Consider the following 26,967-nt stretch of genomic DNA (forward strand, 5'->3'; position numbering starts at 1 on the left):
TGATGTGTTTATGGACAAAATAGTGGGTCTGTTTATCTGCACAGAGGAAGGTAAAATAAACACGAAGAGCCGAGAGCCCGTGATTTTTAAAAAAATGCTTATTATCTGCCTCTTTTCCTTCCTTCTCTTCTGCATGACCAAGCAGTTTGTAGCAGGAATGTGGAGACACTCTGCTCAAATGTTTGGGCTCTTTGTTTTTTCTTTTTGCTCGAAAGCCAAACACACTGCTGTTGTCACAAATCGCTTCACAATAAGTCTGTTTGACATATTTCACTGAGGCGAAAGAAAACAAATAAAAGCTGTGATCAAAGAGATAAGATGGATCTATCTGATGTGTTCAAGCTCCGCACTGTGCTATGCGACAAAAGGAAGCCGTGGAATTTGATCTTTTCTTTTTTTTTCCAAAGATCAAATAAGGTCAGACTCACCAAGGCAAACATTTCAGATTCCACGACCTTATGATTCCTCGTATCGCTCAGGATTTGTAAGGTAAAAACACCACAGAGGTTTGCTTAACTTAGATTTAACAGACTCTAAGGAAAGATAATCGCTTTATCCGGAGCCTCGGCTTTACATCAAAGTGAAATATCTCCTCAGATAATCTGGAGCACACATGGAGATGATATTGGTGAGTCAGCAGAGGAGACGCACATCCTTCCTCCATCCTGCCAGAGGGCACGTCCTGACGTTTATCAGCCATGCTAACGGTGCTGGGACCGTGGTTCCCAAACTAGGGAATAGGGACCTCAAGTGATCCTGGAGGGGGTTTCGAATGGGTCCATAGGTTACAACTAGTGCTAAAGTTATGTAATGATTGATTCTGTCACTCTTTGGAAGCCCAACTCGTGACCAAACTCTGAGCAAACTAGCAACAAAGGGAGCCAATGTGGATTTTCTCTTTAGTTTCTGCAAATGTAAGTTAACTTTTGCCCAGATTACCTGAGCTTTCACACACAAAACATCAAATTCCACTGTTTAATTGGCAATGAACTCAAGAGCAGGATAAGCTTCTACACACACCAATCAGCCACAACTTTAAAACCACCTGCATGATATTGTGCAGGTCCACTTCTGACTCCACAGACCTCTGAAGGTGTCCTGTGGTATCAGGCATCAAGAAGCCAACAGCTGGTGTTCTCAGTAAGTGGGAACTTCTGTGAATCTGACTTGTTTTTTTAAAGTACATTCCAGAAATGCTTGATCAGCTCGAGATCTAGGAAACTTGGAGGCCAAGTCAACACCTTAAGCCATTTGTTATGTTCCTCAAATTACTACTAAACTATGTTTTTAGCATTGCAGGGGGTACTCTCCTGTGTCAGGGAATACTGTGATCATGAAGGGGTGTACATGGTCTGCAGTAATGCTTAGGTAGGAGGTACGTGTCAAAGTAATATCCACATGAATTTCAGGACTTAAGGCTTCCCAGTAGAACATTGCTCAGAGCATTACTCTGCCTCCTGTAGCTTGCCTTCTTCCCACAATGCATCCCTTTCCTGATAAACAACACATACGGCTGTGCACATGACATGAAAGAAAATGTGATTCATCAGAACAGGCCAACTCACCACTGTAGGCGCTGTCAGCAGGACAGGAGTTGCTATAAGTACACCGGCACTTTTCTAGCATAGCCAGCAGTATGGCTTTCAGCAATCTGTGTTCTTCAGTGGGATCTGTCCACACGTCCAGCCTTTTCTCCCCACACACATCAGTGAGGCTTGAGCGCCCATGAACCTGTCGCCAGTTCAACACTTGTCCTTCCTTGGACCACTTTTGGTAGTTATTAACCACTGCATACCGTGAACGCTCCACATGACCTGTCGTTTTGGAGGTACTCTGACCCAGTCGTCTAATTATTACAATTTTGCCCTTGTCAAAGTCACTTAGACCCTTATGCTTGCTCATGTTTCCTGCCCCTAATTCATCAACTTTAGCAACCGACTGTTCACTTGCTGCCTAATATATCCCACCTCTTGACAGGAGCCACCATAAACAACATAATTAATGTTATTTACTTCACCTGTCAGTGGTTTTAATGGCGTTGCTGGTCAGGAGAACTTTGGGTTTGACTGAGATACGAGTATCCCTGTTTGTTTTCTGTCAGAACCGTCTGTCCATCTTGTCACTATCATAATAAATCCTGCTAACCTGAACCTCAACAGCCTTGCTAACTTCAGAGAACTGCTGTTTCCTTTCCAAATAAACTTGCGTCATAGACCTTTTAACAGCAGACAATTTGACGTGTCATTGTAGGAAACTCGCCACTGGAACTAACAACATGCACGATGGCAGCGTTTCAGTAATTAGTGCGAGGCAGGAATCATCACAGCTCATGAAAAAGCTCAGTTCAACATGATCCCATTTTTCAAACACTGAATCAGACCAGTAATTAAAAAGTAAACAAAACAAACATAACAAAGCACTTGCTGCGCTGAGCCTCACAGATGAGATGACTTAATGCATTTCTATTTTATATCTTAATAGATCGAATGCATTGATTCCTGGTCAGACTAGACAGGCAGCTTTTACAGCAACAGCTGTAAAGTAGCATAATGCACAGATTAAAATGAGTGATGGCTTGCTGGCACAGTCAGCGAATGCATTTACAGCAAACATCTGTCTTCATTAATGTGTCCAATATGTACACAGAAAAACACTACTGATGCAACTAGTGATTATTTCCACTGTCGATGTATCCGTTGATTCATTTATCAGTGAATTGATGAGTTGTTTAATTTATGAAATCTTAGAACATGGTGAAAAATGTTTCTTTTTTTAAAAGCCCAAAATTACATCCACAAATGTCTTGTGTTGTTTACAGCCACAGAAACTTAAAGAAACTAGAAACATTTAAACGGATTAATCGATTGTCAGAATAGTTGGTGATTTATTATTTGATTGATCGCTGCAGCTCTAATGAACACAATGCACAAGAAGAAAATAAGACACGTGGGGCTGTGTTTTTGAGAAACTTCAGAGTAAGTTATCTAGAGCTTTTATTAACTGCAAAAAACAAAAGGTGGATTAATGTAGTGATAGAAAGTTAATGGGCAGCAGCTAATCAAACAAAAACGCCTAAAACAAATATGTTCCATCTCCTCATGTGGGAGTTCACAGTTTTTCAGTATTTACATCGTTTCAAATTAGAGCTGCAAGAATAAATGGATTAGTTATTCATTATGAGATTATTGACCAACTGTTTTGTTAATCAATTAATCAATTTGAGTCATTTTTTTCAATTAAAGAAAGTCTGAACTCTGTTTTCAGCTTCTTAAATTTCAATATTTTCTGGTTTCTTTCCTTCTCCATGACAGTAAACTGCATAACTTTGGGTTACTTTGGTCATTAGAGCGATTGATCTAACAATCGATTATTTGAAAACTATTCCGATAATTGATCAATCAGTTGAAGTAAAAATGTCTAAATTCTCTGATTCCGGCGCCTAAATGTGGATATTTTCCCCATTCCTTTACTTCGCTACTGACTATCTTTGGGTTGTCGACAGAACAAGACATTTTAGAACACCTGTTAACATTCTTCATCTACTTCTGGCATTTTATAGACCAAACAAACAAAAATAATGGCTAGTTGGAAGCCATATTTCAAATATACTTGATGATTTGGACAATTGGTCAAGCAAATAAGCTGCTTTCCACAATGTTCTGACATTACAGAGACTAAATAGTTAACTAGAGATGAGATTGAATTGTCATGTTGCAGTTATTTTAACAATTTGGGAAGGAATACATCCCCTTTTATTAACCGAGTTAACTTACCATGTGAGGAACTATGTCACCCCTTGACCTGAGACACAAAAGACACTCAGTGCTGCCGTTGCTCCCTGAATGAGCATGAATGAATGAATGAATGAATGAATGAATGAATGAATGAATGAAGCCGACCACACCCCCCTACTCCCCACATTGTCTCGTTGAAAGCGAAGTAATTCAGGAAACCAGAAAAAACTGCTTTAGCTCCGACACTCATCAGCGTGACCGTCGCGGCCGCTGTCAGGAGGACCGACCGTTAGCTTGCTAGGATGAGCAACTTCCCCGACACCACCGTTAAAATTCCCCACAGTCCACCAGGAGTCTGTAACCAACAACAAAAGCCGACAGTCTGAACGTATTCCCACGTTTTTCCCCTCGTTATCGTACCTGCTTAACAAGCCGGGAGACAAAGCAAAGTCACGCACCGGCGGCTGCGGACACTTTGCATGCGTGTGCGGCAGTTCACTGGCTGTCAACGCCGCCTCGCTTCTTCACACACAAAACCGAGTCAACAGTCAAGAGCGGTCAGTGACCTTCAATAAAACACCGGTTCAAAGCGAGAAAACGCCTTTTCACAAAGCGAAATCTATGTCAGGCTTTCAGTCACACTCAGATTATAGCTTATTATTTACTCACCGGTGCCTGGTACTCGACTCAAACTCTCGGTGACCGGCGTCAATCGCTTATATTCAACCCACCTCACTTCCGGTGGCTAATTTGTCGTAAAATTGTTTGAACAGTATCAAGCGCATTTGCTTACCCTAACGATAAATATAACATTTTATAATAAATTCACAAAGGTAATAAAATATTAAAATATTACATTGCAGCTTGACACACTTTGGGAGTCCTATTATACGCTCTTTTATGCCATTAGTTTGAAGTAATCACATCAAAATTCCGGTTTAACTCTGAAAATGTCTGCGAGCATGACGCCGCTTTCTTCAGACAGAAGTTATTGCGCTTGCGCAAACTATGAATCATATTTCTGTCGAAGGCCTGAGTGACGGAGTCGTTCCGTTATGATGCTCATAACCTGGAATGACAAATGGAAAAAAAACACTCAAAATCAATTAAATTTGTAGATTTTTTGGTTTTTACTTTCCACAACGTCACTCTGCACCCAAAAGTTGAAGAACTGCTGCTCAGCAGGTGCATTGACACAAAATTAAAACACCAAATGGGGATTTATTTACACTTTTACTCAAAAAAATATCCACAAGAACAACATTTGTCTACCTTAAAGAAGAATTTGCAATCTTTTGTATTTGTCATCATCATAGTTACTGAAAATCATCAACAATTGGCATAACTTGGTGCCCCCTAGCAGGTTCAACCAGATTATGACAGTAGGAGAAGTCAAACATATAGCTGACTAAATAACTAATTGCCTTCATATATAAATGGGAAAAAATGAGGACTCACTTTAAAGGTGCTCTTTTGCACATATCTATAGCTCCACATAGCAGTGATACACACATTTCCTTTATTTAACCTGCTATCCTTGTGTAAATGCATGTGTTTTGTGTGAGTCATTTGAAAGAACAAACAGAATCAAATTCTTTATATGTGTGTGTGCATACTTGACTAATAAAACTGATTCTGATTCTGAAGTAAGTATCAAGGATCTTATTTTATCATTTAAGTCATTTGGCCAGAAAAAAGACCAAATATTTGCTGCTTTCAGCATGTCATATATCAGCACTTGTTGCTTTATTCTGTTTGATGTGCTTGTAAAATGAATATCTTCAGGTTCACAGTTTGGCCATCGAAAATTTTTTGTTTTTATACAATTATACATAGAATAATTGATTAACAGTCACAGTTAAACAGAAATAAATAAATAAATAAATAAATAAATAAATAAATAAGGCAGCTTCAGTCCTAATCACCAAAGTGAAGAATTGACATTTTCTTATCTTCTTCTTTATGAAGGTCAACAGAAAGGCTGGATTAAGTAAACGCTTTTTTTAATGTATCCCATCTTAAATGTCTGTACAATTTGTGCAGTTTAGGATGATTTCTACTTGTCCATCCATTTTTTTTTTGCTCATATGTTGTTTATTCATACGAAATAGGTTTAAAGTGGTCACATATTTCACATTTTTCACACCTGCCACTGTTCTTCTATTTCTTCTTGCATTGTTATTCCCTTCTTGACCAGCAGCTGACCTCAGGCCTTCCTGCTGCTAGGAAGAAAACTGAGCATCACCTGCCTGAACATCTGTCGCTCATTTCCACTAATTAGTCATATATTCTTGGCCACTGACATAAAATCAATCTACACTTGTATGCTGCATTTTAGCTATATTGCTTTAGTGCTTGCAGTGTGTCTGATTTGGTTTTTGATTTTTTTCTATCTACCTGCTTCACTTATTGAACTTATTTGCCCTCATTGTACTCTGTTGTAGAAAAACTATACAAATTACACAGACCACAGACACTGGGACAACTGAGGGGACTTTAAGGAAATATAACTTACAGGAAATCATGTAGACCCTGGGTGGCCCCGTAAAGATTCCTGCATAAAGAGCATTTAGAATAGAATAGAATACAATAGAATAGATCTTTACTGACATTGTTAAACTACAACAAAAGGCAGTTTAGCAGCTGTTTGGGTTAGCAGAATACGGCAAAAGAGCACAAAGTCATTACAAAAAAATACAATAAAAATACAATTGCTGCACTGTGTAAAAACAAGTCTGTGTAAGAATAAGATTGCACTGCATAAAATATAATAAAAGAGCAGGTTATTACGGGTGATGTTCAACCTACCAATCATAATCTGAGCAACTGCCAGTTAATTTAGACCTTATCTCACTTAATAGCAGTTTTATCTCTCCTGATGCCACCAGCTATTCCTGCAGTTGACTATTTTACAGTAGTACCACCAAGGCATCAAACAAAGGATTTCTGCAGTTACAATTTGTAAATTTAAAGTGCTAGTTCCTTATTTGACAAGAAGGACTGTCAACTGCAAGTGTCAAAATCATTTTAGACATTAGTCAGCATGTAAAGTAGCTTCATTTAAAAATATGGGAATAACTAGGGACTAACAATTTACATATGACAATAAAAAATTGTGGCAAACACTGAATGAATTAATGTGTAAGATGTCAGGGAAATCTCAAAAGTACGTGGAATGTGCAGGTCAGCTCATCACCAGGCCATATGAAGTAACTAGTTATTTTAGCAATTTTTTCATCAACAAAGTAGACAGGTTAAGATCTTGCATGAAATTTGATGATGTTAATTTACCTTGAAACACTGTTAACGATATTATGAGTGATAAAACCTGCTCTATTACTTTTGATACAGTTAATCAGGACAACGTTGAGGGGATGTTGCGCTCTCTCTCAGATGATACATCTCCAGGCATGGATAACCTGGACGGAAATTTTTTAAGATCGTTGCTAGCCTGCTTTCCAAACCGATATGTCGTATCTTAAATAGATCTTTACTCAGTGGAAACTTTCCTGAGCTTTGGAAAGAGTCCAAAATTATACCTTTACCCAAGGATGGAAAAGCAGGTTATACTGGCTCCAATTGTAGACCAATTAGCGTACTCCTTGTGCTCAGTAAGATAATAGAGAAAGTTATTTTTAATCAAATGTTAAATTATTTCAGTAGTAATGGACTACTTTCAAAAGCACAGCATGCCTATAGACCAGGACCCTCTACGAGCACTGCATTAGTACACATGAGTGATCAGTGGTTAACAATATAGATGACAAGAAACTAGTAGGGGCTGTGCTGTTGGATTTTACTGCAGCATTTGATATCACTGACCACAGCATTCCTCTAGCTAAACTTAAATGTTATGGTGTTTCACCTCTAGCTCTTGCATGGATGAAAAGCTACCTCTCTGGCAGATCACAGCTAGTGTTTTTCAGTGGCTGTTTTTCTGACAGCAGAAGGATATCTCTCTGTGTTCCAAGACAGCTTACTGTCTTGGTCTGACCAGATCGATCAAATTGTCTCCATGATGGGAAAGGGCATTGCCATGTCAAGGAAATGTTCCGGCTATATTCCACGCTCTGTTATGAATGATGCTGTTCGGTCACTTGTTCTGTCACAGTTGGAGTATTGCCCAGTCACCTGGTCAAGTGCTGCTCAAAAACACCCTAAAAAGCTTCAAATTGCACAGAACGGGGCAGCCAGATTAGTTCTTTGTTCTTTCCATGCCAGTGTGTGTAAGATACATAATTGACTATCTTGGCTGAGTGTGGAGGCTAAATCAAAATCTAGCCTTTTGTTTTTTATGCATACTGTCATCCTGAAAAATACACCTCAGTTCTTTGGTGATAAACTAGTATATAGTGGTTTTTGCCATGGGTATGTGACACACCAAGTAAACACTGGTCTTCTGGTGGCACCAAGTCCACGAACAAACTTTATGATGAGAACTGTTCTTTATGGAGGGGTGATTTTAAATTGATGTATTTTTTTTTAATGTTGTTTTGTGAATGGACCCCAGGAAGACTAGCAGCCACCTTGTGGAAGCTAATGGGGATCCAAATAAGGAATAAAGAATATTAGAGATAGAAACCCTGCAGAAGATATGTAAAATACTACTATACCTAACTAGAATACATATTAAGTATTATTTATTATGGGAAATATACCTCACTAATGTAATAATATATCTACCGTATTATAAATAACAGAACTTAACCGCACTAATATAAATATCATGGCTAGACCCCACAGCATTATTAATTATCAACATAAACCTGACTAATTTAGAGATAAAGGTGGACCCTAATAAATATGCATTTAAACCAAACAAATCCAAGGATTCTCTGGACTGCTTGTGTCTTTGTTTTATAGTTACATTAAACTAGCATTAAAAGATTTGATAACTCCACTAAAATCCTGTTTAATGTTTTACATTGCGTGTGTAAAACAGAATGAAGTATTTTACCAACAACTTGCAGCGTCACTGAACAAAGACCAAGGGCGACACCTGCTGGCGACTTCATGCTACTACATGAGAAATTACAACACAAGTCCTTTAAATCCAATCAGTATAATATAGATTATTTCACTGTGTCGTCATTAATCTATTAATTATGTGTGGCTTAATTCTGAAATAATCCTACCTATTTATATATTTGCTTACTTTAACCCTTAACTTTCACTTTGACTCTGGCTCATTCTGTCACGTTGTACAGCCAAACTGCTTAAATAAACCTACATTTGGTCGTAGATGGTCAGAGTCATTGATAAGGCAGCGACTGATTGGGGTTTGGATCCGTCAGTCACTGGGAAGCAGCTCGGATTTGCACGCTGCAGGAAATCTGGACTGTCGGCAGTGTTGATAGGTTGCTTTCTGCTTCACTTTCTGTCAATCTGCAAGTCAAAGGGGGGAGAGGTCAGCGCAGCTAGCATAGCCGACTGCTCTCCATACAGAACCAGGAAGTCAACAAAGTTGTACATTAATCCTTGTTTCGCTCTGTCTTTTCTGCGGTAACCTTGAAACCGCGGCATGAGTTCTGCTACCTCTCCGGTAAGCTCCAGATCACCCGCCTGCCTTTGACGTGACACTGTACAGTAGATGTGATATTAGCCTGTTAGCCGCGTTAGCTTTAGCCTGGCGCAGCTAGCTGTTAGCTGTCATGCTACCGTTGTTTGTTGACAGCAGCTGCCTGTACCAAATAACAACACACTTAGCATTAGCTGTAAGCTAGCTCGGGGGCTGTTGTTAAGTTTAGATTCGCTGTCTTTGTCTGTGAGTCGGTGCGTTTACGATGACAGAGGCTAACTGGCTGCTGAAAACTTTATGAACTGACGTTAACTTGGTATTTAGGACCAAAGTGCAGCCAGCTTGACTGAAGGACAGACAATAGCAACACATACGTCAAGTTGCAGTCCTCGCCACAACACAGATGTTAGTGTTGGTACATAATATTCATTTGTGCTACGATTAAAGGCCACAGCAGCATATTCTCTGCAGCCCTTATTAAGCATTGGGGACATACTGTAGCATTTTTATTGTTAGCATTTTGCTGATGTTTGCTCAGGATATTTCCATTTATCAAAGACTAACAAAGGAGGACGGATATATACAAATACAGTGACGTTATTAGAAAATGTTGACATATATATGGTTAGTTACATGTATGTGAATAGATTTATAAGGGCTGTAATAGGACATTTTATTATTAAATGTTCAGTATTTGACCTCACCTGAGGATTTCACAGAAAAAATAGAAAAAGGAAAGTACCAGAGCATTTACATAGCTGAGACTGAAAAACCTGGTGTGGTATGTTGATATTTCTTATGTAAGTTTAGGGAAATTCCATCTGTTCTTAACTCCAGCGATAATGATCACTCTGAATGCTGAAGCTGCCAGTAGGGAAAATAAACTTGTCTGTGAATGAATTAACTTTATTTACAAAGCACCTTTCATTCACAAAATGCAGCTCAAATGAATCTACAATTCAGCAGCAAAAACAAAAACACTGCCTGCTGCAGGTTAATAACAGGGAGCCAATGTCAGTTACGTAAAACGTAGCTTGTGTGATGGCTCGTTTTATTTTTTTGTTTCAAACGCTGGCAGCAGCATTCTGGACAGTCTGTAGTTTTGCAATGGTTGCTTTTGATACACCAGTATATAGAGCGTTGTAGTAGTCAGCACATCTAGGAACAAAAGCATGAACAAGGTTCCAATATTTTGCTGGCTCGTAGTGAAAGCTGACAGTTCATAGTTAACCTTAGTTGTCCTTTTTCTTTTTACAGTTTTGAAATAGCAAAATTATGGATAACTGTATCAGTACTCAGCACAACAAGCAAAGAAAAACACTGGTTATTGCTGTTTCTTTTTACTCAGTCATTATAAACAATATCTCCGTTGGTTAAACTGAATGAAAACTTAACACCAAGAAAACTCTCTTATCTTTTTGCAACGTTTTTAACGTATGAAGTCTCAATGAGTCAGACAAACTGCACCCAGGTACAATTACTGATAAGGGAAAAGCAACCACAAGTGTAGTTTGGTCAGCACTTTGTTTACGTATCTGTTTGATTTATAATACAGCTGATTTGTTACCTGTGCTTGATATTGTTCTGCAGACTATCGGGGAGTTATTCCTCATCCTCAGTGAGATGGGTTTCACAGAGGAACAGATTCAGGCGGCTGTGCAGGCCGGGCATTTTTCTGTGCCAGAGGCAGCTGAGTGGTGAGTGGTCCCAACTCCTTTATTGTTCAATCCATGCAATAGTTAGAATTCATGACATGCTAATATAATATCCCTGTAGTGCCTAAAAGACCACCTTGTTCAGAAAATGAGTTCTCTGTCCATTTTTTGTATGTTGCTAGGCTCTTACAGGGTCAATACCCACGGCACAGGCTGGTCAAGCAGTCATCACAGCCAGCTGAAACAGCTTTTTCTGCTTTCAACCCTCCAAAAGAGGCAGCAAGCACTTCAGAGTCGCACGCATCACCCACTGATGGCGGAGGTACTACACCAAGTGTTTTGGACTCCAATCAAAACTGTTTTCATGTTTTTTGTTCATCAGTTGGACTACTTCAAGGATAGACTGTCACATTCATCCAATAACTGTATCCTTATCCTTTTAAATATGACTTTGTAATCATCAATGGAGTGTTCCGAGTACAGCCTGAGGAACGGATAGTCTAGGATGCAAAATAATCTCATTACATTTCTTTCCGTCTTCAACAGCAAGCCCTTCACTGGTGCTGAGGCCGTCACAATCATGTAACCTGTCCTCAGATGCACCTCCCGTGGAGTCACGCATCAAGCAAGACAAGAGTGACTTTGAAGAGAAAGAAAGACAACGTGTTGCTCAGGAAGCCAGAGCAGAGAGAAGACAAAAGAAACAGGTCAGCAGTAAAAAGAAGCACTTCTGGTACTGAACTGTGTGAACTCATTTGTTTGTTATCACACAAGGAAGAATGTGTTTTAGTGTCAAATGTCTGACTTGTAATCTTAGAAGAGAACATTTTGTCTTACGCATTCTCTGCTTCAGGAGCGCGAGTTGGTGTTGAAGCGGATAGCTGAAGATCGGAGGAGCTTGCAGGAGAAGATCCAGACTAGTGCTGCTCCAGAGACGTCTTCTCCCAGCGGGGAAGGGCAGAAGCTTGGAGGAAAGGTTCAGACAAATGTCGATAACAACTGCATCCTCATGGTGAGCCTGTGAAGAACAGTCATTTCTGATTTGCTGTGTGTGACTTCGATATAGTCAAATTACAGATTTGGAGTTGTTTAAGTTTATATACTTGTTGCAGATTCGGCTTCCGTCCGGCGAGTCCATGCGTGAGCGCTTCTCAGCCGATGCCCCTCTGAGCACCGTCGTGGAGCACATCACCGGACGTCACCCCTCCCTGTCCTCCTTTTCGCTCCTTCAGGGTTTTCCGCGAAAGCGCTTCGGGGAGGCAGAGCTCGCTTGTTCGCTGCGCTCTCTTGGCCTCACGCCTAACGCTGCACTGTGCATTCAGACCACTCCTCCAGAGACTCCTCAGGATCCACCAAGTCCTGCAGCCCCACCGTCAGCAGGCCAAAATGAGCCACCTCCATGTGTTGTGCCTCCTCTGCCACACATCCCGGTGCAGGAGGGGGCAGGAGGGGAGGACCCTGTTTTGCCTCCTATGCTGCCTAACCAACTGTGGGAGGAAGCAGTGAATTATGCTGGGATACCTGGAGCTCCTCCTGCGCTGTCTGGGCCTTCTCACTTCTGGGGTAAAAAACTGTACACAGAGCATGCCTGTAAAAATGCCTTATGTATTATAAATTTACAAGCACATTACAAAAACACGGGAGTTTCCCTGATGATGTTACAGTCCTGTATGTGAGGACCATTAGTTTTGGCCATTTTTAAAATTTATATTGAGAAATCATGTTTCTCTGGGGGCTGCAAGGTGACCCGGTGGTTAGCGTTGTTCCCTTACAGCAAGAAGAAGCTTCCTCCCACACAGTCCAAAACCATGTTGAGGTTAATTGGTGATTTTAAATTGTCCGTAGGTGTGAATGTGAGTGTGCTTGGTTGTCTGTCTCTAAGTGTAGCCCTGTGATAGACTGGTGACCTGTCCAGGGTGTCCCCTGCCTTCACCCTGAGTCAGCTGGGATAGACTCCAGCCCCCTGCAACCCTAGTGAGGATTAAGCGATATATAGATAATGGATGGATGTTTCTTTGGTCATGTTGGTATGGCAGACAGCTCCAAACACCTCAGTACCCATTAGCCTGAGCTGCTGTTGCCATGGAGATTAGGCCATACAGTATGGGAACATCCAGTTAATGTTTTCCGACTTTAACAAATGATTTTACTCTTAAAGGAGAATTTCAGTTTATTTCTACCTGCTCTAGTTAACATTTCCTGTCAACTTTGCAGTTAAGATTTGGGTTCCAGACTCAGGTAGATTCCTGGTGCTTTGTTGTGTGAACAGTTGGGAACAAACCACAGTGATATGGTTGCTGAGTTCATCTGAAACTGACCCAGAATCTAAAAGTGAACTGATTTGAAGTGTGTGTTTTTTGCTTTTTCATGAGTATGATCTCAGAGCATTTTAAGCTCAATAGTTGACTGTTTTTGACAGACATGCACTATCACAGTTTCCCACCTTGCATTTTTATGTTCACTTTCTTATGTTTTTGTAGTGTACCAAACCAGTGGGAGTTTTTAGTCCTGTAACATTATACTTTGCCCCAGTTTTCAATTATATGGGTTTAGTTTTGAACAAATGAGAATGTTGCAGGTTGTTCAAAAGGTGGCAGAGTTGCTAGATAATGTTCCTGGTGTTTGACAGGACGAGGCCAGAGGCTGGTTCCTGGTAATGCTGAGGACCCTGGCCTAGAGGTTGATGAGGATCCAGAGGCAGAGGAAGAACCACCTCACATGCTCAACGGTACTGTTCCCTGTGTCTGGGATTGTTGCAAAAACTTCCTCTCATATTTTGACCTACATTTTGCTTTTCCCCTCTTTTGTCCTCCCTCTTTCTTCTCTTCTCACTTCCATGTTTCTCCATTGTTCATCCACTGAGAGCTTTTTGAACATTTGTATCAGAACCACATGGCCCTGGCTTTTATTCAACTTCAGACTGTATATTGCATAAGTTTCCTCGTGTACTGAATGTTAGACTTTCTGCCCCAGAAATGTGTGTCACTTAGGATTAGGAAATATGTAGGTGAATGCCCCCTTCTGTCCGATATACAGTACACAGGGTCAGAACCGCTCAGCTCCACCAGTGAGAACCGACTTCTCTAAGTGCTTACACATGGCCAGCCAATCATATGCAGTATTTCAGAGCATGCGGTTATGATATAGTATTCTGAAAGTGTGTCAGAACAGAGAGTGAAAAGAGCTCCTTCACAGTCGAAGCTAGTTCAAGAAGAATCAAGCCACCAAAGATGCTTATTAGAGGTGTGTGAGTCTTAGTCAGTAAAAAATGCAGGAGAGATGAAATGTTTAGAGTTTCTGCTTGGTGGTATTAGAATCTCCTTATGGATTACAGCTGTGTGTAATTTTCACAGGAATGCCCAGGCTGCCTTTCTTCCCGGAGAACAGGATTCGAGGAGGATTTGAGCCGCGGCACCACTGGCCAGAGCAAGGCAACCGACTCAGGTGGGTGTCGAGACAGAATGGCACCGATGTAGTATAAAGAACATGTAATACAATTTTAGATGCATTACAGGCACAGTTTGGAGCATCTTGCAACTAGATATACTGGATTAGTTTGAAGGTGCTTCTGCACTGGGGGCATGTATCCAAATGTTATCCAAACTGAAGCCATACAATAAGTACCACTAGTAATCTGCTTTATTTTTTAATTGCATTGTTATATAGTTAACTTTCCTTCATAAAGAAAGTCATTTTTATAGCAAGGCCCTGTAAACAGCCAGAGAAAGACATTGAAGTCTTAAAACGGTGAAAATCCAATTTTATTGTGTTGTGGTTGTTATAAACTCAGAGGTGTGAAGTAAAAGCTGTCAATATATGCAGACATTTACTTCTGCCATTCCTCAAGCCTCCCACAACTAGATAACCACCCCGCTTTACAAGCTAGTAAGAATTTTACTGACATGCGACGTACCAACGGAGGAACTAACAGTCATCCAGCTCAGACTTTGCATAATCCTGCCCCCTCGCTGCCCACTGCTTGGGAGGCGAGCCATTCGGAAACAAGCAGCTGAATAGCAGTTCACCGGGTTTATTCACTTTTTAGTTCCTTCTGCCATCGCTAAAATGTCTCAGCCACGAGCAAAGCATGCCAAATGTTCTGCCGTTGGCTGCAAAACTGAACACAAGAGTCTTCCAGCATCTGAGAAACTGAAGACCCTGTGGATTACCTCACCGCCATAGTAGAAAAATCCTTAGGGGCAGCATGTTGTGCATAATGTGGCTGACATTACCGTTAGCCTGGATCGTATGCTTACAGATCAAAACTGTGTGGACACTGTTCTACTGAAGGACAATCAGCAATGGTGGAAACTTTAATAGTTATTTGAAAGCAACAAAGAAGGACTGGGTGGACAGTTGTGTTTTCATGTTGCTTGTTGTGCTTCAGTGTAACTTAAACTTAGCCAGTATTTACATCTGTTTCCTGCTCTTTGTTCTCATGTATTTCACATCGTTATAAAATGCATGAGACTTTAATTGATTAGCTGAAAGTGTGGGTCTTTTAATAGAAGAGAATCAAAGACAGGACAGAACAAGAACAGTTGTCTCCAGCTTCTGCCTCACCTGCCTCATCCCACTGAAGCAGATGGTTGTTTTCACCCGTTTTATATTAACATTAAGCAGCACACAGCATGTCTTGAAAGGACAGTTGTGTTTGTGTGTCTTAGAGAGGCTCCTGAAGAGGAAGCAGCAGACCCCGAGGATGCCGGAGGTCCGGTGGCGCCTGTAGCTGCAGGTCTGGCTGCAGTGGAGCGTCTTCAAAGAGCCGCCCAGCAGGAGGACCACAGCGCCTCCCAGGGACAACCATCGCCACCTAAAAGACCCTTCAGGACACCGAATGTGCCGTCCTTATGTGCCTTGGCCACCCGCGCAACTGTCCACCTCATGACTGGTATGAAAGAGGAGAATGTTCAGTTGTAAGGTTTCCCAGAAAACGTGTCTCATTGTTTTGTTTGCACACTGTGGTGATTCTTGGCTCCGTGTCTTTACTGTCTCAGCTCCCAGCATGCAGTACAGCAGCAGTCTGGCAGGCCTGACCCCAGAGCTAGCAGAGCTTCTGCTCAACCACATGTCCCGCGAGAGGCTGTTACGTCCACGCACCCTGGAGCTCTTCTTTGGCTGCCCGATGCAGAAGTTTGTCCTAAACTGCTACCCTTATTCCACCAATGAACTCCTGCGGCAGTTACGGGCCTTCACAGCGCTGAAGCATCTGAGTCTGGTTAACTCGCCTCTCATCACTGGTAAAACATTTTATACCAGGTTGTTTCTAGGCTTTTTAACTGTCAGCTTTGTCAGCTAAATTTTTGCAGAATCTTCGGTCAAAGTCTGTGCTTTTTCTCCTTAATCTTCTGTACTTGTTTTGCCCAGATTCTGGCCTGTCGATACTGTCCAGTCTGGTCAAACTCCAGTACCTCAACCTGGCCTCCTGTAGCAAACTGACCGACTCTTGTCTGCAGCATATCACAGGTTGGGCTTTTTTACACACTCAAGCAGTCTTTTGAACAAGGCTCAGGCTGTTATTAGATGGGGATAAATCATTATGTAACACCACTTAACATGTACGTGCAAGAACGCCAGGTCTCAAAATAAGCTGCTTTGTTAAGTGGTTGTATTGAACATTTTATTGACATTTTTCCTTCTGTTGATGTTTTCAAGGTTTGAAGAGCCTGTGTTTCCTGTCTCTGGACCAGACCAAAGTGACAGATGCTGGGATGGTTCTCTATCTCCAGTCAGCTCCATCCTGCTTCTCCCAGCTCAGCCTGAACCAGACGGCAGTGACTGAAGCCACGCTGGCAGTGCTGCCCACCTGTGTACCACAGCTGCGACTTCTCAGCATCAAGCAGACTGAGGTGCTGTAGCTCTACTAGCTCGATCTGTTGCACTGTTTTTGTCTCGGTGATTGGTTAGTTTACTGTTTTTTTGGTGTGTGTTGTTCTACCAGGTTAAGGATGTGACCGCTCTGGCAGAGATGTCCAGTCTGCAGACTCTGAACCTGGATGGGACAGGTGTGACAGAGGCGTCTCTGGAGCACCTCGCTACCCACCCCACCCTGTCATCGCTCAGTTTGGGAGGAATCCCGGTAATAGATGGCAACCATGCCCTTCAGATCATCTCAGGTTTGTAAGCAGAAAGGAGTGAGCAGACAGACAAAGTGAAACAGAATGATCCGAGTCTGTATTGAATCTGAGGTTTCTGTTTTCCTCCCAGGTCTAAAGTTGACTCACCTCACCCTCCCTGGACGCCACTCTGTGACAGACAGTGGGCTGGCATTCCTCTCTAGACTGTCTCTGCTGTCAGAGCTGGACCTGACAGACTACACGCAGGTCACAGACCAGGGAGTAAAGCAGCTCACCACCATGACCATGTAACTTCCACACCTCATGAGCCCTTTGTTTCTGTATGAATAAAACAGTGATTCTGACAGCAGTGTTGTGTTCACTTTGTGTAGGCTGAAGAAGCTGTCACTTAGCAACACTCAGGTGACAGATGCAGGGCTTCCCTCGCTGCGAGGCCTGCAGGAGCTACAGGACTTGTGTTTGGACCGAACGGCAGTCACCAGCCGCGGAGTGGCCGCGCTCATCACCTGTCTGCCGCACCTCCAGGTTATTTCACTATTGTTAATAAGCTCAGTGTTAGTTCAGGGTACTACATGTGTGGTTTTAACCCTATGTCATGTCTTAGAATAAATTCGCTCTCATACATTTAAAGCTATATTTAATGCTTTCCCTGGACATTAAAATTTCAGGGTGTCACACTGTATATATATATATATATTACTGTTCTTAGCACCACTCATCAAACTCTGCTGCAGTGCAGAACTCACTCATTCACAATGTGAGATTATGAGCCAACAGGATTAAATGGCAGGGTCAGAGTTCAGCAGCCAGGGGTTAAAATTTATATGGAAACACAACATACTACAGTCTACTACTTTCTTTCACAATCAAGGGTTGAAATTTAGCTTACACCTGTGTCTACTTCATGACTATACAAAAAACAATACCTCATCCAATCTGCACACCTTTTAACCAAATGTACAGTATTCTATGATTTAAGCCTCTTTGTTTTCAAGCTTGAACTTCTCTGTTTAATTATTGGCCCTATTTTCACTGAGACACATTTAATTCTGTGCTGGTGGACACCACGTCTCAATGCAGTTGTTTGTGTTGGTAACATATTTTGCTGCTGTTTTCCAGGTGTTGGGCTTAGCCAGCACTCAAGTGGGAGACACAGTCGTGAGGAGAGGCCTGCTCCGCTGCAATCAGCTTCTTAAGCTTAATCTCAGCCGCACACGGATCACAGACCACGGTACATTCTAAACTTCATCCACGTGATTCAACTACACCAGACCATTTTCATTTCTTTTTTTTTGTCAGGATTAACAACCAAGTGTCTTTATACCTTGTCCTCAGGTCTGAAGTTCCTGAAACACATGCATCTCGCTCAGGTGAACCTGGATGGCACCGGTGTGAGTCTGATGGGCATCGCCAGCCTCCTCTCTTTCACCAACATCAGCAGCATTCGGGCCAGTAACACTCGCATTATTTCCGTTGACGAGGTCTCCGATGAGGAGTGGGAGGCCCAGTGAGCGTCGACACCTTTGGTTTGGTCCACATATAGTCTACCTGAGCACGGCTCTGACTGCTGCTGCTGCTCCCCCCCTTCAGCCCCTGAAACATGCTGCCACCAGGATCCTCTGGAGAACAGCGTAACTGAAACACTCCTCCTACTTGCACTGTTTCAACTGCAGCTAGTGTCACTAATCTGTCAATCATGCACGCTACGTTGAAACCTTAAACGGGAGCTTTGTGTTTAACAACTACTCCGTTTGTAACGTTTACATATATAGAATTACCGGTAATCAGTATTTAATTGCACACACTGCAGCCGTTTGTCTCTGGAAAACTCCATCTGACAAACTTTATAGCTTTAAAGCTTCATGTGCAGCCTTATGGGTCGGAGCAACCTGCATTTCTCCCGACTGGCCCTTCTGGAGCCAAGTGGCAAACTTAATATTGGAAATGTATAACAAAGCATGTATATTCAGACTGTAATGACTAACAGACAGACATATGTAGAAATTAAATGAAAAATCTAAGTAACAAATTCTCATTTCAACCAAATACGGTTGTTGAAAACGTTTTGGAAGGACGTGAAGGCAGATGTCTTCCAGTAATCACTTCGCTACCTGCATTGGAACTAACATTGACTCTTGAGCTGTATTCATGTCATATTGGATTTATCGCAAGAATTACTTGCCATCTGGGAGACTAGCTCTTGTGTCATTTGTTTTTAGCTGTAGTGTGCAACAAATACAGTTGCAGTAAATGTCAAGCAAGGGCCCAACCTGTACTTGATTTTTTAAAGTCGATACTTTTTTAAGAGTTGTGAAAATTTCATAACGGTGTCGACAGGTGTTCATTCGTCAGACTATAGCAACTAAAAATGTCTAGTTAAATGCTACAATACAATCAGTTTAAAAAATAGAGTATTTGTTGCAATGATTGGCTTTAGAGCAATCAGGACTTTCTGGATAGCTTCACAAATTGACATGAACACAGCTTTTGTCAGTAGCTTTAGAATGATTTTAGAACACATGGAATCATGTCTGCATGGATGTTAGCTTTCACAGAAATCACGTAAAAAGTTCTAGTTTTCCTTTTGACTGCATCCTGGTGATGCAACGGCCTCAGTTGACGTTTGTAAGTGGCTGCAATATTACCCTCTTCTATTGTTAGTTATGCCAAGAAATGTTTTTTGAGAGCCCGGCCATTTTCAGCTACATGGGTGAGCAGCGTACACATAGCGTAGTGTAGTGGCTGTAATATAATGTAGGATCTATGCAGCCATTGGGGCTCATGAAATGGAACCCAAAGCTACTTCTTTAATCACTTTGAAGTTTTTCCTTCTTGTTTACAGAGATGTAAGATAGTTTATTTTCCCTAAAAGCTTTTGATTTTTGGATACAAGCACTGTATTCGGTACAATTAACAATAAAGTCTTCTCAAGCTAAATGTGCTGTTTTTATGTTCCGTTTATTCAGACAAACCTTTTATTGCATTACATTGTTAAATAAGGCAGAACTGCTCTTTTACACGGGGAAGAAAAAAAAAGAAGTCAACTTTTAAATATCATAAAATATGACCTAAAAGCTGCTGCATACATGTTGGGATAAAACAGAACATTCGGAAAAATAAAACTTTTCTATGAAGACAGCACAATGGAATGCATTCCAAAATGCACTGAGATGCTTCAGGTGAATCAGCCAATCAGAGTGCAGCCTGAGGTGAAAGGAGATGGGGGATTGGGTCAGGTTCAGCACGGTGCAGCACTGTCAAACCGAGATGGATACAGTACAACATGTACAAGAGACGTGTCCAATAAGATGCATAAGAGATTGTTTCCGTTCTAGTGGGGTCATTTCCTGCTCATCCCCCTCAGGAGCCTGCAGGTCAAATCCATGATGCAAGATAAAGGAGCGGCTCGGTGGGATGCAGCTTTAGATGTCATGCGCTTGCTGCTTTTCAATCTTTGATTTCAAGTGCTCCTTGTACGCCAGGATGTCCCTGTTCCACTTTGTGATGGTTTGATTCTCACACACCCAGATCTCCTGCGCCACCTGGAGGAAAGATGATCAATACAATGATGATAGCTGCAAGTCAGATCATCTGGTTCACAGTTTAACTCCCAGTCAAATGTTAAAGGAATCCATCAAATTGATAACATACCTGCTGAATTAGCCTGAAGTCGTGGCTAACCAGCATCATACCACCCTCAAACTCGTTGACTGCTTCTGCCAGCGCATCAATAGTCTCGATATCCAAGTGATTGGTGGGCTCATCAAGGAACAGCATGTGAGGGTTCTGCCAGGCCAGCCAAGCAAAACACACCCGGCACTTCTGACCATCTGACAAGTTCCTGATTGGACTGACCTGGAAGAAGACGTTGGTGTTTCAGATGGTGATGTAAAGACACACGCTATGTTTTTAGCTCATTTGAAGTGAAATGTTTGTTTCCTGCTTTGGAACGAGTAAATCAGGCTGCATCGTGTTGCCAGAATGCGACAGCATCGGACACACAATGCAAGGGTGTAAAAAAATTGAGTAGAAGAAGCCAAAAAAACAAAACCAGTCTGCGAAATGCCGGAAAAACAAACAAACTTGAAGATGAAATAAAACTTTGGCCATCGAGGAGAGGAAATGGAGAGAAGTCTGCAGGAGTTGTTTTTAATTGAGCAGTTAATCGTTAATTTTAGGTGCCGTTGGATGTGTTTCATGTTCAAAAGCAAAACAAAGAAGCAAAATAGTGAGTTTCTTTTTCAGAACTTATTTGAAAAATGTTTCTGTCTAGTGCATTAACTTCTTTTTCTTAAACTCAAACTACCTCAGTGTCCATGAAACTTTAATGCGATACTTCAAAATGCGCATAAAAATGTGTTATGGAAATGAGTAATGAATGGCTTTAGGCAGAGAATTTTTTATTTTTATTTTTAAACTGAATTCAAATGACAGTCTAAAAAGTATTCCCTTCCTACCTGCTGTTTTCCTGTCAGCCCATAGCGACCGATGATCTTCCTCATCTCCTCCTTTTCTTTGATCTCGGGGAAACACTTCATCATGTACTCCAAGGGAGACAAGTCAAGCTCCAGTTGCTCTGTCAGATGCTGTAACATAAGCAGATATGTTGAGAGCATTTAATTTCAGTTGTCCTTTAGTCCTGTCAAAAGGGTGATTATTAGGAAGCGTGTGGCATCAAGAGGCCGAGTCTTACCTGGTGATATCTGCCAATCTTGACGTGAGAATGTTTGCGGATCATGCCATCACAAGGTAGCAGCTTTAAAACACAAAAAAGAGGGATTAAACCCAAATACTCTAAAGACGACTGCAAATCGTTGGGAGCTATTAGGTAAATATACTCACCTCTCCCATGAGCAGCTTCAGCAGTGTGGATTTCCCAGCTCCATTGGGCCCCACCAGAGCCACTCGTGTATCCAAGTCAATACCAAACTCCAGGTTTTTATAAATGTACGGCTACAGGAAACATGAACAGATGAGTCAGACTGAGAAATAAATTCACATTTCAGTGGAGAGAGCTGTATCCATGCTGTAACCTGAAGCATACTCACTGTGTTGTCACTGTACTTGAAGCTCACATTCTGAACCATGATAACAGGAGGAGGAATCTTCCCACAGGGAGGAAAATAAAATGACAGAGTCTGTGGGAAACAGGAAGGTGTTAGTGCCATGACATTACACAATTACACAAAATGTGAATCACTCGGTCGAAGGTCTGAAAACAACTGCCAGGCTGTAAAACCGTCAGTGGTTTCCGGGTCTCAATTTCAGGCTTATCAGTAAAATTACAGTACCTTGTCATTCACAACTCTTTCAGTCAAGCCTGACGCCACCATCTTCTGCAGTGTCTTCTCTTTGCTCTGTGCCTGTCGTGCCAACTTCGCAGAGCCGTGACCAAACCTGGCTATGTAATTCTGGAGGAGAGGAAAGTACAAAGGCTAATGAGTGCAAATGCTGTTTTATAGAATCTTCTCAACCATGTTACAGCTTAGGGAGAAAAAAAACGGATACACTTAAGAGGTTTGCCCTGAAGAAACTGTTTAGCCGAGGATGTAAGCCGCCCACATCCTGACATTTGATTAATTTCGTTGACTTTTTCTGTGTGAAATGGCACATCTGCTTCCTCCCTGAAGATTAATGCTACATTTCACTAAAATGCATCAATTTTCTACAATATTACAATAAATTGTCCTTTTTCCAGCCAACTATTAAACACTACATTTAGAATATTTCCTGACTTTTCAACAACTGAATACCACCAGATAATTAATTTTGTCTTTCCACTTTGTGTAATATGAGACAACAGACACAAAGTAATTACTCTCATCTTAAACAAAGTGATGTTTTCTTAGCAAAAAAACTTAACATGAGCACCTATGGAATCCCCTACTCCTGCAGTGACAACATTCTACCACATGGTGTCCCTCATTCACCTTCATGTGTGCTATCTGGTCCTGTTCCCAGTTGAAGCGCTTCATTTGGTTCTCCTCCAGCTCCTCTCTGGTCTTCACATACTGGTCATAGTTACCCTTAAAACAAAAATAGATTTGCACGGTCATCCAACAGGATAGCACACAGACATAATTAGTAACAGCTCACCCTGAGTTTCCTTATTTAGAATTATGAGATCACATATGGCAGTTCATTCAAGATACTTCAAGACCTTCCGATGTATGCGAAACATGCTTTCCATTCTGGCAGCTGGCTTCTTAATTTTGCTTTATTGCACAAGTAGTAGTTTCAGCTATGTGTTCTTACCGTGTAGTATTTCAGTTTTCTCTGATGCAGGTGGATGATGTTGGTACACACACCATTCAGGAAGTCCTGGGAGTGTGAGATGAGCACAAGGATTCGCTTGAACCTGAAAAGAACCATTAGGTTAATTAAAACGCAACTCCATGCGTACATAATACAAACTGGATGATTTAAGAATTGATGGAGGAGACAAACTTACGACTTGAGCTCCTCCTCCAACCACACACAAGCATCCAGGTCCAAGTGATTAGTAGGCTCATCCAGCAACAGCATGAAGGGCTTGATGAACAGGGCTCTACAGGGACAAAAAAAAAATTGAGTCTATGGGAAACATATCGCTGTGACACTTTTTCCTGATAGTATAAATTTCATATTTCATAAAGGTCTCCAAGTGTGGACTACTCCATGTATACTATCTTTGAAGTCTGACAACTTTGGTAGTTTCCACAATCTGACTTAAAAAACATCTTCATTTGCCAGAGAAACATTACACTGCAGATACATCAAGACATTTAGCTAACCTGGCTGAACCTTATGGGGAAAAACACAACCCTAGAATCAACACAGGGCACTACTCAAGACTTCAGTACTCAGTAATTGCTGCAAATTCAAACCTATGCTGGGACAAAGAAGGATGCATGTCACTGAGAGGTATACTACTAAGCATCTTGTCATTACCTGGCCAGAGCAACGCGCATCCTCCATCCTCCACTGAAGTCCTTCAGTTTCTTCTGCTGCATAGCAGTACTGAAACCCAAACCGTGGAGGATACGGGAGGCTCGCATCTCTGCTTTGTCGGCATCCAGCTCCTCCAGACGCTCATACAGCTCCATCAGCTTCTCACATTCAGCTATGCAGGGGGAACATAAAAGGCCTTTACTACTGGTTTCAATCAAAATCACTACAGTACTGAGACATATCAAGTCAGCATCCCTCCCAACAGCTACAGGATTTCTCTGTTTTGTAGACTTTACTGTATTTCTCCATTACATTTTTGTCTCATCTGTGTTGCTGCTACTAAAATTCAACTTCCTCCGTTTGGTTTTCCTCTGCATGATAACTCACAGTCTTCATGGGCAAGTCTCTCTGCCTCCTTCTCCAGCATAATCCTCGCTTCATCCACTTCCATGACACACTGCAGAGCTGTCTTTTCGCTGGGGGCCATCTCCCGGGTCAAGTGGTAAATATCTATGTGCTCCGGAATGGGAATCTCACGATGCCCAATGGCTGACAACAGCATGGATTTTCCTGGCAGATAAAAGTATCGGGGGAAAAAACTCATTACTTGTGACATCACAAATCCCAGTTACAGTTTGAGGAACTGCTGAAAATGAGCAGCGAGTAGCTGGAATAATAGTGCGGATGAAAGAAGATTTTTGTATTTAAAAAGGTGTAAAGATGTTAGCAGGCTGAGGAAGCCTGTGATTGAAGATATCCCTGACTAGAGATGGGAATTACCTGTGCCGTTAAGGCCGATAAGGCCGTAGCGTCTGCCTGAGTTGAGCTCTAAGCTGGTGTCTGCTAGCAGCTCTTGACCGTGGAAGGTCAGTGACAGGCTGCTAATGTGGACATCAGTGCTGTTAGGGTGAGAGGCAAGTACACCTGTCACTGCCCGTGCCTCCGTCTTCCGCAGCTCAAACTCATCCAGCTCCTTCGTCAAGCTTTCAATGCCTGTTGATGAAAAAAAAAAATCCTTTGAATTTTTTTGCATACAAATTAAGCTACTTTTGAACCTTTGGGCGGTTATAAACATGTGGTGTACTGTCCAATTTCAACACAAAATATGCATTTTGTGTCAGTAACAGTGTAGCTCAAGAATGATAGCTAGGGATTAATTGTTCTCTCACCATTGCTCTCTGCTCCATTACGCTGGGGTTCTGGTTGTTCACCCTCCTCATTTACTTCATCAGGTTTCTTGGTGCGCTGGCGGGCTTTGGCAGCCTCCTTCTTCTTGGCTGCCTTCTTCTTTGCCAAATCAGACGGCATGGTTGTGCAAGGCTATTCAACAGCAGAAAAAAAGAAATACAGGGATCACCAACCTTACCTTCTAAAAATAATACATTATGTCAGGAAAAGCATGGTATTGTACACAGAATCTCAGTTGTGTCAGGATTTCAAAATGTTGGGATCACCTTTGTGTACACCCGTCAAATATCATCAGAGTATGAATCAGGGTAAAAATGACTAATAGCTTACATAAAGTGGCGTAAGGAGTAACCTCAGCACAGCTGCCGGTGTTGTGCCATAAAGTGATCGCCTGCCAAAAACAGACTGCTGTTGGCAAGACCGTATCCTCCTCATTAAAACTGTATGATTATATATTAATATACTCAGCAACAGTAAGTCTTTATGACATTCCGTTGTCACAGAATAATTGTGAGCAAACAAAGTGTCTGCAGTTTATTGTTTCATTTATGACGCCACTTACATTGATTATACTCATCAGTTTCCAATGTGTAGGCTGTGTATGTTTGGTACGTTTAATATCTTTGTTTATACTGTAATTAACGTGATTTACGAACAGGTTTCAATGAGAACACAAAGGAGTTATCTGTTTCGCAACTATCCTATGGCTTATACAATCCACATGAATGTAACCTGATATTTGATGTATTAATAACATCTCAGTCACAATACAGTGGCTACAATCACAAGTGAAACGCTGTATTATGAGTTGAATTGGACCTTTAAAGCTATTTCAACCAACAGGATTGGTTATATTTGAGGGCACACAGCAGGTAAAATAATGTTGAGATGGAAGAATGATTTCTCCCGCGGACTCGAACTACCGGTTTGCCACTGCCCAAAATGTGCCGGTAATTGAACTCACGGTGTAACTTCAGCTTACAGCCGATTACAACGACGGACCAACAGTAAAGGCCTAAAATGGTCAACGATACAGCGCTTCAAGCTCAGTGATAATGGTGGCAACGCTAACCAAGACCGCATTTTGGTTCCTTCCAGTCCCACCTGCCCGCACGTTGGGTTCCTCACTGTATCCTGCCTGATAGCTCAGCTGTTAGCCGCTAACGGGGATGCCGCTAACATTAAGAGCCCGCCTTGTCACTTCACAGCGAACTAGGCCATGACAACACTTAAACAGACGTGTTATCTGTTAAATCTAGAATGTTAAAAATAAGAAGCCGATAATAACAAATTGGATAAACTAGCCGTTCGGTGCGTTAGCCCTTTAGCTAACGGGCCCGAGCGGCTAACGCTAACTTGACGCAAGGCCCCAACTAGCTACGACAAAGTCTAAAGACGGCTAACAAGTGTTTTACAAGCCCGTGTTTGTTTCAACGGAAGCCGGTGGACGTTATTCATTTAAGTCGCGGTTGTCAGACGCCGGTAAAGCCGCTCTTACCTAGATAATGAAGCGCTGGTCTCCGGAGCACACCGACGTCTCGTGTCCACTTTTCGCCGGGTGGATGTAGCGGCTCGCCAAACCGCCAGACGGACCATATATGGTCAGAGAGGGCGGGGAGGAAGAAGGTTCCTCCTCTTCTCTCGGGACTGCAGTAAAATGTCCCTTTACGCCTTAACTGGAAGCTAATTTAAATCGGTTAATTTATATAATTATCAGCTTGGAACGAACAGGCAGGTTCTGAATTTTAAAAGAAAAATGGCGGGTAAATAAAAAAATAAATAAAATAAATTGGTGAGATGGATCGATCTGACTGAAGACACCGATAAGGTTTTCTACATGCACCTTTTTTCACATCGCAAATGAA

General features: G+C 41.8%; 3 protein-coding genes across 3 annotated transcripts in view; 1 reads left to right on the top strand and 2 right to left on the bottom strand.

The window, feature by feature from the left end:
* The window catches only part of slc4a2b (solute carrier family 4 member 2b), a 49,979-nt gene extending 45,533 nt beyond the window's left edge, over window positions 1-4,446 (bottom strand). The window contains exon 1 of the mRNA XM_008290311.1: window positions 4,404-4,446. The gene's annotated coding sequence lies outside the window, so the exon portion shown is untranslated. The remainder of the gene's footprint in view (window positions 1-4,403) is intronic.
* A 4,679-nt stretch (window positions 4,447-9,125) lies between these two features.
* Window positions 9,126-19,921, top strand: LOC103363515 (uncharacterized). Its single transcript, XM_008290320.1, has 17 exons — window positions 9,126-9,276; window positions 10,843-10,949; window positions 11,090-11,229; window positions 11,454-11,614; window positions 11,761-11,919; window positions 12,020-12,470; window positions 13,537-13,635; window positions 14,261-14,351; window positions 15,575-15,798; window positions 15,905-16,147; window positions 16,275-16,373; window positions 16,563-16,756; window positions 16,849-17,023; window positions 17,115-17,271; window positions 17,356-17,509; window positions 18,104-18,215; window positions 18,320-19,921. Exons 1-17 carry the CDS (start codon window positions 9,256-9,258, stop codon window positions 18,493-18,495), a joined length of 2,763 nt encoding a protein of 920 aa, XP_008288542.1. The 5' UTR covers window positions 9,126-9,255; the 3' UTR covers window positions 18,496-19,921.
* Window positions 19,922-19,923: 2 nt separating this feature from the next.
* Window positions 19,924-26,684, bottom strand: abcf2b (ATP-binding cassette, sub-family F (GCN20), member 2b). The gene is made up of 15 exons (XM_008290319.1): window positions 26,601-26,684; window positions 25,084-25,234; window positions 24,695-24,907; window positions 24,302-24,484; window positions 23,915-24,086; window positions 23,436-23,531; window positions 23,240-23,342; window positions 22,915-23,010; window positions 22,276-22,395; window positions 22,033-22,122; window positions 21,827-21,937; window positions 21,678-21,740; window positions 21,442-21,570; window positions 20,636-20,839; window positions 19,924-20,526 (listed from the first exon to the last, which is right to left on the bottom strand). The coding sequence occupies exons 2-15, from the start codon at window positions 25,220-25,222 to the stop codon at window positions 20,407-20,409; spliced, it is 1,839 nt and encodes a 612-aa protein (XP_008288541.1). The 5' UTR covers window positions 25,223-25,234; window positions 26,601-26,684; the 3' UTR covers window positions 19,924-20,406.
* Window positions 26,685-26,967: the final 283 nt, after the last annotated feature.

The sequence above is a fragment of the Stegastes partitus genome, unplaced genomic scaffold (genome assembly GCF_000690725.1).
Source record: "Stegastes partitus isolate 25-593 unplaced genomic scaffold, Stegastes_partitus-1.0.2 Scaffold666, whole genome shotgun sequence".
Classification (NCBI taxonomy): domain Eukaryota; kingdom Metazoa; phylum Chordata; class Actinopteri; family Pomacentridae; genus Stegastes; species Stegastes partitus.

What these genes read in the sequence shown, in the direction of transcription:
- LOC103363515 (XM_008290320.1), top strand. Translation starts at nt 9,256, where the DNA reads ATGAGTTCTGCTACCTCTCCG. An exon ending in TAACTCGCCTCTCATCACTG is followed by an intron (nt 16,148 to 16,274) that starts GTAAAACATTTT and finishes TGTTTTGCCCAG; the next exon opens with ATTCTGGCCTGTCGATACTG. An exon ending in TTGTCTGCAGCATATCACAG is followed by an intron (nt 16,374 to 16,562) that starts GTTGGGCTTTTT and finishes GATGTTTTCAAG; the next exon opens with GTTTGAAGAGCCTGTGTTTC.
- abcf2b (XM_008290319.1), bottom strand. Translation starts at nt 25,222, where the DNA reads ATGCCGTCTGATTTGGCAAAGAAGAAGGCAGCCAAGAAGAAGGAGGCT. An exon ending in TCAAGTACAGTGACAACACA is followed by an intron (nt 21,938 to 22,032) that starts GTGAGTATGCTT and finishes TGTTTCCTGTAG; the next exon opens with CCGTACATTTATAAAAACCT. An exon ending in TGAAGCTGCTCATGGGAGAG is followed by an intron (nt 21,741 to 21,826) that starts GTGAGTATATTT and finishes TGTGTTTTAAAG; the next exon opens with CTGCTACCTTGTGATGGCAT.